At 49.9% G+C, this 12,266-nt stretch overlaps 2 protein-coding genes across 2 annotated transcripts in view; both read left to right on the top strand.

Annotated features, from left to right (window-relative positions):
- STK10 (serine/threonine kinase 10) overlaps positions 1 to 4,364 on the top strand; it is a 50,834-nt gene extending 46,470 nt beyond the window's left edge. Inside the window, exons 14-20 of the mRNA XM_026858543.1 lie at positions 150 to 242; positions 398 to 527; positions 942 to 1,066; positions 1,592 to 1,780; positions 2,100 to 2,225; positions 2,500 to 2,613; positions 2,729 to 4,364. Of these exons, the coding sequence (XP_026714344.1) occupies positions 150 to 242; positions 398 to 527; positions 942 to 1,066; positions 1,592 to 1,780; positions 2,100 to 2,225; positions 2,500 to 2,613; positions 2,729 to 2,869 (918 nt within the window). The 3' untranslated portion in view covers positions 2,870 to 4,364. The remainder of the gene's footprint in view (positions 1 to 149; positions 243 to 397; positions 528 to 941; positions 1,067 to 1,591; positions 1,781 to 2,099; positions 2,226 to 2,499; positions 2,614 to 2,728) is intronic.
- Positions 4,365 to 9,685: 5,321 nt separating this feature from the next.
- Positions 9,686 to 12,266, top strand: part of SH3PXD2B (SH3 and PX domains 2B) — an 80,490-nt gene continuing 77,909 nt past the window's right edge. The window contains exon 1 of the mRNA XM_026858542.1: positions 9,686 to 9,886. Coding sequence (XP_026714343.1) covers positions 9,686 to 9,886 — 201 coding nt within the window. The remainder of the gene's footprint in view (positions 9,887 to 12,266) is intronic.

Below are 12,266 nucleotides of genomic sequence, written 5' to 3'. Positions count from 1 at the left end.
CGGGCAGTTTGCAACCTGCTTTTTTTTTTTTTTTTTTTTTTTTTTGTTATATTTGGGTGTTTCCTGAGGTCCAGCTGTTTAGCAACAATAGGTGGGGTTGTTCTTGGCCTAAAGTTACCTGCTGATAAATCTCATTTCCCTCCCCAAAGGTCAAGAACGAGGTTGAGAAGCTGCCACGGCAACAGCGGAAAGGGAACATGAAGGTGAAGATGGATGACTTTGCCCAGAAAAAACAAACCATGGTAAGGCTGAGAGAAGATTGCCACAACTCCAAGTTCGGGAAGTGCGTAGTAGACAGAAGCATGGCCCCTGAGGGACTGTCAGTTTCTACAACACCACCAGATGCTTTTCAAGTTGCAGCAGGAGGGCTCATGATGGCACTGCTGTTTTCTTCCAGGAACAGGAGTTTTTGGCCAAGCAGAAGGAGGACCTGGAGCTAGCCATGAAGAATATAACTGCCCAGAACAAAAAAGAGATCTGCGACAAGGAACGCGAGTGCCTGAACAAAAAACAGCAGCTCATGAGAGGTGGGTGGCAAAGGCTGTAAAGGAGGAAAGCAAATGCTATAACGATGGGTTTATCCAACACTGGCTCTTCCCACGCAACAGATGCTGTGACAGAGTTGCGAGCTGGCAGGATAGGATTTAGAAAAAACAGCCTTGCCAGATCCTGTCTAAATGTTTAACAATAATAATACTTAGCACTTTAATCTTCAAAGCACTTTACAAATATGAACCAATTAGGCTTCATAATTGCAAGAAATGATTCTCCAATATGGTTTGCAACCAATTTCTCTTGGAAAACAGGAGGTGAACAGTCCCCCCCCTCAACACCTGCTGCACTGCTCCTGCATGTAGGGATCCCTCATGCTTGGGACGCTTTGTGTGACCAATCTGGGGGGGCCAGGGTGGGTTGTCTCCTGACCTTTCTCCCTTCCTCAGACCGGGAGGCATGCATCTGGGATCTTGAAGAGCATCAGCAACAGGAGAAACACCAGCTTGTCAAGCAGCAGCTAAAGGACCAGTATTTCCTCCAGAGGCACGAGTTGCTCCGGAAGCATGAGAAGGTGAAGAGTTAGCACCTTCCTGTGCTGGTGCTGGTTGGCAGGGTGCTTGGGTGTCCCCAAAAGGGATGTTTCCCTTCCAGGCTTAAGTGGGTAAGGGTGGCTTAGGAGTTAAGGGACTTGGTCATTATCAGTGAGAGGGGACCAGAGTAATGCTCAGGTCAGCCTTCTTGCTTGGGACGTGTATTCTATGCTGTGTGCATTTAATGTAGAAGAAGCAGTTGTGAACTTGGGGCGCTTTTCTGTAGATCTGTCACTGTCCAGTATGTGGGATGGTGGATTCCCAGAGCAGTGAGTGAAGACTGTCATGTCTCACGGTTGTTTCTGCTTCCTTCCAGTCCCCTTCTCCTCCGCTTTCACAGCATGTTCAGTAGCTGCCCTCACTTCTTGTCCCCTTGGAGCTGTCTGTCACCAGCCACCCCCATGCAATTCCCAAATCTGCTCTCCAGCTCTCTTTGGTCTCGTTAGCACTTTGTCGTTGGCCTGAGGTGTCCCTCCTCCTCTGATACCTGTCCTCTGGCATTGCAGGAAAGGGAGCAAATGCAGCGATACAACCAGCGCATGTTAGAGCAGCTGAAAATTCGGCAGCAGCAGGAGAAAGCCCGGCTCCCCAAAATCCAGCGGAGCGAAGGGAAGACACGCATGGCCATGTACAAGAAGAGCCTCCACATCCACTCCAGTGGGAGTGCATCCGAGCAGCGGGAGAAGATAAAACAGGTCAGGTCTTGCAAAGGGCACCAGGGTTGAGGCTTGGCTTGGGGTTGCAGTACTCCACTGGCCTAATGGCAGAAGGGAAGTCAGAAATAGGCAGCTTTTCCCAAATTTCAAACCTACTGCAGAGAGTCAGAGGTCTCTTGCTTTTGTGGCATCAGTTGTGGTTTTCAGTGCTGCTTCCATTGTGACTAGTGTTGGGAAGCGTCCTCAGGGCTCTTCTTTCTTTCCTATATAATAGTGCACGCTGGCCAGTCTCTTCTTAACCAGCTTCAGACATCAGAGCAACGCTGCCTACATGGGCACCTGCTTTTCTCTCTTCCAGTTTGCTCAGCAGGAAGAGAAGAGGCAAAAAGCAGAGCGGCTGCACCAGCAGCAGAAGCATGAGACACAGATGAAGGACATGCAGGCCCAGTGCGAGAGCAACACAAACGAGCTCCAGCAGCTGCAGGTACCTGTCCCTCCTGGCTTGGTCTCTCGGAGCTGCCTGTGAACTGTTTTGGCTCCAGCGCAGGGAGTGGGTCATAAGAAGTAGCTGCTGAGGACTGTCAGTGAACTAGACCTCATGTTCTCTTGCTCTGCCTTGAGAGGTTTCTGTGGCCATGTCTAAATGTGCCCTAGAGCTCAGAGCTCTGAATGCCTCTGGCTGATGCAAGTCCTATTTGACCGCTGGATTTACAGTCCCAGCTGCTTAATGGGTGTTCTGTCTTGTGATCTGTGTTTAGAATGAAAAGTGTCACCTCTTGATTGAGCACGAAACCCAGAAGCTTAAGTCCCTGGATGAGAACCACAACCAGCACATGAAGGAGTGGCGAGATAAGCTGAGGCCACGGAAGAAGGTAGTGCCTCCTCCGTGTGAGCAGGGTGTTCTGCTTGGCTGGTTGGAGGGGACAGTGTTCATATCTCCAGTACAATCTCAAATACAGCTCTTGTGTGTGTTCCCTTCTGCTTAAGGCCCTGGAGGATGAGCTGAACCAGAAGAAGCGTGAGCAGGAGATGTTCTTCAAGCTGAGCGAGGAGGCAGATGGACAGATGCCAGCATCCCCAACCAAACACGCCAAGTTCGTCCCGTTCAGTTCTGCAGAGAGCTCATAACGCCTCGCAGCTGGCAGGCCACCAGCTGGTACTTGCTGTGTCCTCCTGGGCTGCAGGTGGGCAACTTGGACCTGGAAGATCCTCTCGGCAAGCCTCTTCTTGCAACAGCACCCTCCTGTCCCTTCACTCTGTCTGGGATAAACATGGCCTCTGTCCTGCACTGAGGGACACTGACTGGAAGTTTTGGGTGGCTTTTCCAGGTGCTGGGCTGCTCAGCACAGCTCCAGGCTGGGAAGCCGGGCAGGACCCTTTCTGTGATGGTGCACTGTTAGCTGGATGTGTTGCCTCTCACGTGAGCCTGGTGCTCACTGGGCTTGTCAGCTCAGACTGAAGCAGTAACTGCTCTGAACAAGAGAAATAGGTGATGGCTTTTGCCCTCTGCGCAGGAATTTTCAGCCTCTCTTTCCAATGTGACTGCTCCTCCTCCTGGTCCTCTCTAAGGACTAGTCTAGGGCAGAGCAGCTTTGGCATTGTCCTTGTGGCCTCCCAATACTTGCCTTAAATGTATTTCTATCTACTGTGGTCCTTTTTTGCTCAAGGGAGAGACACTGATGTGGATTTTTTTTGTCTTTGAGGAGGGAGGGTTGGGTTTTTCTTTCCTCTTCGTCCCCCTATGAACTGTGCAGAAAGGGGACGTACTTCCAAAGATGCTTCTGCTTCTTCATTTGCTGTGATTGCTGTCACCACAGTCCCTCTGGCACTTAGCTAACACTGTCTTAACAGAGACTATGGCATAATTAAGCTGTTCAGCTGGCTGCAGGCTTTTTTCTCTTAAAGAAGTGTATGTGTGCTTGCAGAGGAGGAGGTTTGTAACAGTGCTTGGTCCTGAGGTGACACAGTGAGGTATTGGTCAGTCACGTGCCTTCTGCTAAAGACAAGTGAAGGGCTGAAGGGTGTCATTGCCAGAGCCCTCATGATCACACATGTGCTTGAGTTTGTTGTTTGGGTTTTTTTTTTTTGAAGTGCTCTATATGTGTGGGTCGTGTGGGTCAGCCAGCCTGACCACTCTGCAGTCAGGATTGTGGGGTGCAAAGATTTAGAAGGAATAAAGGAGTCTTGAAACAAGGGATGCAAGGGAAGAGGAGATGCAAAGACAGGTCACGGTAGCTTGTTACTCTCAGCATTGCTTTCTCCACTGATGTCCCATCTCCTTATGATTTGCCACAGTTTCTTGGATGTTTCTCCTGGCTTTCAGCTTGGAGTCACACTGCAGAGCAGCAGAGCAGTGGCACGTCCAGCCCTCTGTTCTTTCTGCTCCGTGGTGATGCATCTCGGTTGGGCAGCCTTCCTCCACCTGCCCAAGGCAGTGCTTGGCTGGGCTGCTTGGTAGGACCCAGAGCACAGACCTGGGTAGGGGGACAGAGACCTCACTGGACAGCACCTTCTTTACTCAACTGAAAGGTGTAAGGTAGCACTTAAGTTTTTTGACTCTGATCTCTGGACAACATTGTTTGCTTTAGGCCTGTGTCCCTAGCAAGAAAAAATGTTTCTGCTTTAAAGCAAAGAGTTGTTTTAAAGTCTCATATGTTGATTTAGAGATATACTGGCATTTCAGAAAAAGGTGGTATGTGATGTGCTACACTTCTAGGTACCTAGCTGAAAGAGTCAGACCCCAGATCTTTAACACCTCTCTATCTGAGATAAAGTACATTATTTACTACCCATTTACAGCCCATAATACATATTTATAAGCTTTCTGCAAACTAGCAAGACTACATCCATTTGGGCCATTCCAAGTTTCTTCTGAATCCCCACCATTAATGTCGCTATTAATAAACATAGCCTAGATGGACGTCTAAGGGCTGGGACCCTTTGCCAGCAGACCGCATAGCAGCATTTCAGTAACTAGCCTCTTCTAGGAAGACTGCCTGTCCCATCTCCAAAAGCATCGACTGTGCCTTTCAGATACAACAGTGCCAAGCTGGGAGCTGATGTAAATTCAAGGAATGCAGAGGGTTATTCCTGAACCAGGATAAATGTGCTGGTTTGAGCCTTTTAATTGCATTGGAAGTGTGTTTTAGCAGCCCCAGTGGTTTTGTTTCTGGTCACACTCTGGGGTCAGGCCAGAGCTATTCTATGAAATGGTTGTTGTTGTCGCAGAAATCAGTACCTGGTGCCTGTTCTTCATGTGTTGTTACATGTGACTTGCAGAAGGATGTGCTGCCGCAGGGCTGTTGGTAACAGACCTCCTCCAGCTGAAGGGCACTGCTGCCTTCACCAGCCCAGGGAGTGTCAGCTCTCTCTAGATACTGTGCAGCCATGAGGAAGGAAACTATTTCTGGAGGCTTTTCAAGAGCTGGTGTGATGCCCCCATGGTAAATCAGTTGGTTAATCGGTTGTCCCTTTCTCCAGTCCAGCTTATTTGCAGCCTGGAGCTAGCAACGTAGTTTTGCTTTGGCTAACAGAGGGTGGGAATGGTTTTGTGCCCTGCCCCTGCCTTATTCTCTCTTCCCTCTCTGGATGTGCCAGGGCTCTAGTAACCATGTCCCTCTCCTAGAAGAGGGCAGGGAAGCACATCTTCTGATCGTCAAGTTTACAGGGTGTTTTCTTCCCCCCTTCAAAAGAGGATGTTTTTGTTGTTTCCTGTTGAGAAGGAACCATGAATAAACCCAGCTTGGTTTTGAGGGGGGATGGGATGCCATTTTTTAAAATTGTGGCTTTGAATAAAAAGGTTTTTTTAATATCTTGTCTTCAGTGGGGCCACCACTATGATGTAAAGACCCTTCTAATAAAGTAACAGACTGAGAAACCTGGGCATGTGTCTGATTTCCTGCCTGATCATCAGCTGTAGCCTCGGACCAGCTTTGCTTCTAGTCTGGGTTTTGCTGACTTACAGAAACCTCCAGAGCCAGTTCTGGCATGTGAACCTTGCAAGGCTGAATTTCCAGTTCTTTAAAATAGAGCTAGTTGTTTCAGAAACACTTCTGCTGCATGCTGCAGCTCGGTGGCAATGACATTTTTGCTATGTAGCTGAAACTGGTAGACCTGAAGCGAAGCAGCAGTTGTGTGTTAAAACAGTGCTCGGCTGACCCTGCTTGGTGGAGAGGGAGTATTGCATCCTCTCATCTGAACAGTGCAAATCACTTATGTGTGGCTTTTTCTTCCTTTTTAATTAGCTTGCCTGGTTTTAACAGAAGATCTTAGACAAATGCATCATCTGCCTTGCTTTGGTGGGATAAAGATGCCTCCCTATCTGCTCCCACACTACCCTCGGCTGAGGAGTGCTTGGATCCTGGGGATTTGTGATGGGGCCAAGACACAAATCACATCTTCTCTTGTCAGTGCAAAGGGGAGATCTCTGCTTGCTCCCTTGGGTTGCTTAAAAAAACTCCCACCACCTCTGCAACCAGCCACATGGCCTGTGTGGTTTTTTCTTTTCTGCTCAGAGCTTTTTACCTGCTGGCTTAGTTATAATTTCTTTCATCCAGAGGCTCTATGCCAAGCAAGGACACATGATGCAGAAGGGCATCTTTGACATGAGCCCCCAGAGCTAATGTGTTTTTTTCCCCTTGTTTTTGGAAGGTTGCTCTGGAGTCTGCCAGCTTCTACCTTGAGTTTCATGTTGGAAATTACCTTGCTACCAGTGTCCACCCAGGTTAAGTAATACTGCAGGCTGTGAACTCAGATGGGGTGCTGAAAGGGAAAGGGAGTTGGTACTGTAAGTTGTTGCTGGTGGGGTTTTAAAGAGGCAGCACTGTGGTGAGGGACAACAGCAAAGCATGAGGGTGCCTGTGTCCTTGCTCCATGAGATAGTAAGAAATGAAGTAGCTGAGGATGCATAATTAGCCATCTCCTTCGTTTACATGTACCAGGACTACACTCTCTCCTAGGGCACATCGGTCAAAATTAGCCTCAGTCAATGTATCCCAGTGAAGGAAAGGATCTCATGGGAGTATTTAACTTCATCTGCATGTCCTTGGCAGTGCCTGAGGGGAGTTTCATCCATGAGGATACTTACATTTATAAATATATGTTGAAAGTACTTTGTATTCCAGAAATAACTGCCACTTACCATTCTGCCCTGGTGCAGTGCTGAAAACAGAGCAAATGTAAAAATCTTTCTTAATTTTTAAAAATAGAGATGACAGGCCTGAAAAGTTGCTGGTGCTGCAGCAGCTGTAGCATACTCAGCTCTCCTCATTACCTCCTCTGTGCTTTGTGTCCTGTCATGTCTGGGCTCCAGGCTCCTCTGAGCTGCCCAAAGGCTTTTGCAGCGTTCCTGCTGTGATGGGGATGATGAAACTCCCTGGGGGAAGAAAAAGCAGGGCAGGCAGGAAGACTCATTGGAGTTGGGGCTTGTGCCTAACTGCCTTCCTCCTACAGCTGCATCTGCTCTCCCTCCCTCGCTGCAGGAGGACAGCTGGAGGTGAGCACTGCTGTAGGCACCTTCTTCAAAAGTCATCTGCACTCTGTTAAGCCAAATGCTGTTGCATGTTCTCCTGATGCACTGGACACTGGTTTAATTCATCAAATGCCTAACTGTGCAGTGCTTGAGCGAGCCAAGCCTCTGCAGAGGCTGGTGGCTCTGCCTTGCTGATGGGGTTTGTTGCTGCACCTCTCCTGAGCGGGATGGGGCTGGGTGGCAGGGACACATTGCCCTGGCACCCCATCTGCCCTCACAAGCACCCACTGGGACTTCCCTGGGCCTGGTTTCCAGGCTTGCAAGGGATGCAGGGGTGACGTTTGCTGCTCTTTCTCTTGTTCACTAGATGGCATGCACACTGAAGCAGCAGCCTTGGCCTCTGGAGTTCAGCTGCTGCCTGAACAAGCACAGAACCAGAGCTGAGCTGTCCCATTGCATTGAAATGTTTGCTCACTCTTTTTCCTGTATTCGTCGTTTGCTATGGCACAGTTGTCACCAGATCTCTGATTCTCATCGGTGCTTCACTATTTTGTCTCCTGCTCCAGCATTATCCTCAGGAGCTTTCCAGGGCTCCATTACCCACTGGCACAGGTGTGCCGGGAGGGTCTCCCCTATTTGAGGGTTGAGCATCCCCTCCATGGCATCTGCTTCTCCCTGCTGTCATATCTCTGTGCAGGATGGGTGAAATCTGCTGGCAGGATGATTGTGATGGGTGGTATCCACACCACACAGCTAAAACCTGCATTACTGCTCTCAAAGCAATGGAAAATCATTCCTGGTGGTGGCTAAGAATCAGTGTAATCCAGCACTAGTGATATGGTGGGTATTCACTTCTCTGCTGGGCTTCAGCTGGGCTTCTCTGTTGTGGTAGGAGCATCATTTTTGACTAATCTTTGTGAGGGAGCATGGGAAAGATGGATGCATTTGTTCTGTACACAGAGAAGGACTGGGAACATTTAGCCACCTGGCACACAATCATAATTTTTAAATTAAAAAGCAAGCAACAATAGTGGCTTCTTTATGCCAGAATGATTGCAGATAGTGTTTCGTCTGCAGTTCAGGGCTCATGGTGGGACACTGCTTTCTCATTCTATTCTATCTCTGGCACTTGACAGACCTCAGGGACGGCCCAGCTGTGCCCAAACAGCTGGAGCCTGGTCACAGCCAAGCAGAAACCCAGTTGCACATCTGAGCTGATGGCTGGCTTTTCAGAAGTCATTTGCCCTCTTGCTTTAAATTGCTCAGCTGATCCTGACAGAGAGGGAGAACACACATGAGTTGAGGAGATCTTGACTCTTGAGTGGGTGGTGAGCTCTCCTGTGTAGTTATTTTTGTTTTGCTTAACAATACTTCAAACTTCGGTTAGGGCAGCAGGAGATGACTTGTTTATCCCAAATCTCCCCTCGGTTGCACCTGTACCCTTGTACCACCTAACCTCCTCACAGGAGGTGCTGCTGCCAGATCTCTGCTGCTCCTGCAGCCACACCACCACAGGTGTGGGCCAAGCACAGGACTCCCAGGTCAATTGCAAACCCCTCATTTGGGGTTCCTTAGCAAATTCTTGGTAGTTTCATTGATAAATTACTGAGGTGCAGTAGAGCCCAAGCCAGGTTGTACATCTCCACACCTGGCTCCCCAGTGTGCCTCTCTCTGGAGGCGGTCAGGTCAGTGTGTAAAGCTGTACCTTGCTCATCTCAACAGCTCTCGTCAGACTCATTAATTAAAAACAGGAGCCATTTTGCAGCATTAGCTGTGGTTGTCTCCAACTTCTCCTTGTTCCTGGATGCTCATAAGCTGTCAGGCTGCAGCCAGAGCCAGTGCTGCCAGGATGCAGGAGCGATGGAGTCACTTCAGCAGGTCATGGTGCTGGGGAAGCGATGCTGATCCTTAAGTGCTTCCAGTTGAATTTTGTGCAGTTGCTTGGCTCTTTGCCAGCATTTGTAGGCCTAGAGTGGGTTTATGCTGGAAGACATGGATAAAATAATCCCCTGTGTGTAACAAGCTGGCTGTCTGATACACATGCTTTATACCAGATAGAAAGTAATGGACCAAGAGCCCAACAGCATGTGGGAGCCATGGGACCACATCCAGGACAGTACACAGAAAGGAACTGGAAGGGTAAGGGTGGAAGACCAGGGTTGCTGGAGCAGGTAGGTCCAAGATGCTGTGAGATCTCATTCATTATGTTCTCCTTTTGCTTTCCATGTCACACATCTCTGTGTGAGGACCTTGTGGCACAGGGAAATCGATGTACCAGCAAGGGAATGCCCAAAGGTTTCATGCACCCCTGAGAAGGGGAGGTGTGCACAAAGCTTCCCCAAGCCAAGCACCATCTGTGTCCCTCTGGGCTGCTTCAAGTTCAGGAGTGAGGTGTCCTTCACCGTGTCACAGTGTGGTGTTCATTCTGTCTCTCTGGCAGAAGAACCAGGATGAAAGGAAAGGGGAAGGCCAGCATGAAGGTCACTGATGAAGGTGCACAGCAGTACAGTGGTCCACAGCAGCAAGAAGGCCTTGTAGAAGGGGAATGCAGGGAATGGGATTTAGGCTGTAAAAATTGGCAGAACTTGTGTCCTTACGCCAAATCCACCATCTGCCTCTATGCTAAATTGACAGTCTCGAGGAAGGATTTCTGTCCCCTTAAGTCTGTGGCCAGTGTGAGACGACAGAAACATGAGTATGGATGAGGCTCCTTTCAGAGCCATCTCATAGACTTCCCTGCTTGTTTTCACACTTGGCTTCTGCTGCTGGTCCTTACTGTGCTGGCCATCAGGACAGCTCTGCACGCAGCTGGAATGCTGTGCAGGGTCTGGCGTGCTGGGAGGGTTGCAGCTGGTGGCACCTGGGACTCTGGCTGTTCATCAGCTGCTTGTTCAGCACCCCTACGGTCCTACACCATCCCTCTGTGCTGCAGCTATCACTGCTTCAAAGCTAGACTAAATGTCTGGCAAGAAAACACGGTTTAGCCTTTTCATGGATGCTCCACCTATAGGTCAAAATGCTCTCTGAATGGCATGTTCTTGATTTGCTCTTCCCAGAGGTTTTTTTATTTTATTTTTTTTTTTCTCACAGACTGATCTAGGGTTCATGGATAGTGAGTCCAAGGTGTCTTGATGGTGGAATTTGTGTTAATGTACAGGTGGACTGGGCAGCAAGTTGATCAATCTGGCTATGTAGTTTTCAGTGCATGAGGGGTGTAGAGCACTCCTGTAAAACCAAATTACCAGACTGGATCAGACGAGCTCTGCATACGTGCAACCAGTGTCCCAAGCAGAGACACCCTCTCCCCAGATGCAGTCCCACAGTTACTGCTAACCAGAACAAACCAGCACCTGAAACAAGAGGGATGGCTACAGCCATAGCATTAGAAAATCAGTTGCCTCACTTAATTCCCTTTACCTTGCAATTTATAATCTATTGCATTTTGTTTAGCATGTTTCTGTGCTTCTTTTTGTGGTTTGTATATCCAGTTACTTGCTTCTTTTATCACTGTGACCCCCTTGTCTGGCCTTACAACCCTTAGCTCTTCAGGTTACATCCTTCTCTGCATTGCTCAGTTGCAGTGCTCTCAGCTGCTCTCTACCTCAGTTTCTCCTTTCAGCATGTGAAGACCAGTAGTTGTTTCATTCCTCTTTCTCCAGTGTTCCACGTCTCCTCGATGTACACATCTTCTCTTACCAACATGATGCACAGCTGCTTTGGATGCTTTCCTCGCCATCCTTTGGAGGATTCATGCATCTTTCTGGGCTTTTAAAACCAGTAAAACTCCAACCACTCAAGCCTGGGCACTCCATATAGCGTCAAAACCTGCAGTTCTGCTGCCTGTTGATGGTTTCCCAGGCTTCGACACTTGATTAGCACTTCAAGGTCCAGCCCCAGCATCCCTCATGAATGTCGGAGCTTTTCTGATGGGAGAGTAAAGGGAGGGTTCTTCAGGGCCTCTCCATGGCCTCCTGCCCATCTACCTGCAACACGTGTCTGACTGAGGAGTAACAACAGGGCTGGGGCAGAGAGGGAGAGATGTGCAGCTTGTCTACAAGTAACCCAGCCCTGCAGCAGCTAGTCAGCAAGCGTCAGGGAGGTCACTGGTGGCGCGATGTCCCTTTCTGACAATGTAGCATCCTTCCTGTGGCTGTCTCTGCAGGGTCACTGTGGTCTTGGGTTTAGCTGAGCCGGAGGAGGATGAAGATGAGCCCTTTGGGAGGGCAAGGGGGTAAATAAAGCCTGGTAACCTGCCTGCACCTCCATTAATTCTCTGGGGTGGTTGTAGCAAAGTTAACAGTATAAAAAGGAGCCACATTTAAGGAGCTGCTAAGGAGTGAGATGAGTTGTTTATGATTAAATTAAATTCATATGAAAGCTTATGACCTGCTAGTGCAAGCCTCGAGTAAGTTTATAATGTAATTAAAAGCCCAACGGGGGAGAGAGCTGTGGTTATGCCACGTGTCGAGGAGCTGCTGGGAAGAGGGAGGCCGCGGGTGGTGCCGCTGTGGAGAAGCGCTGGTCACTGCCTGGTCTCCTCCGCGGCCCCGGGGGCAGAGCTGGGCAGGGAGCCTGGCTCCAGGGGTGGCTGCCGGGGAGGAGAGGTGGGGTGCCCCGGCTCAGCGCCCAGCTTCCAGGGGTATGCGGGCTGTCCCGAGTACGGCAGTTCTGCTGATCTGACCGTACCCCTGCCAAGAGAGCCACGTTTTTCTGCTCACTTCCTGGATCCTTTAGGGATGTGGTTGCTCGTGGCCAAGTCAGCCAACAACTGCCTTGGGGGCTGCTGTTCCGGGGCAAGAGCGGGGTGAACGACCAAAACCTGGTGATGGAGCCCACGCACAGGCTCGCCAGGCCGGGCAAGATGGGCAAGCCCGGACTCCCCTCGAGCCCCCTCCCCGCAAAGGGCAAGCAGCCAGCTGCTCCCCCTGAAAAACTGCGCTCGGGCGCAGCTGAGCCGCCTTCCCATCCCCATCCCGGGTGAGGGGCCGCGGAGCCCCCGCCACCGGCTGCGCGTGGCGCGGACACGCGTGGGGCGGGCGGCGCCGGTCGCCCCTT

The sequence above is a fragment of the Athene cunicularia genome (assembly GCF_003259725.1).
Source record: "Athene cunicularia isolate RWA chromosome 13 unlocalized genomic scaffold, athCun1 chr13_part1, whole genome shotgun sequence".
Taxonomy (NCBI): Eukaryota; Metazoa; Chordata; class Aves; order Strigiformes; family Strigidae; genus Athene; species Athene cunicularia.
Note: the sequence above shows the minus strand (reverse complement) of the source record. Positions and strands in the feature narration are given on the sequence as shown.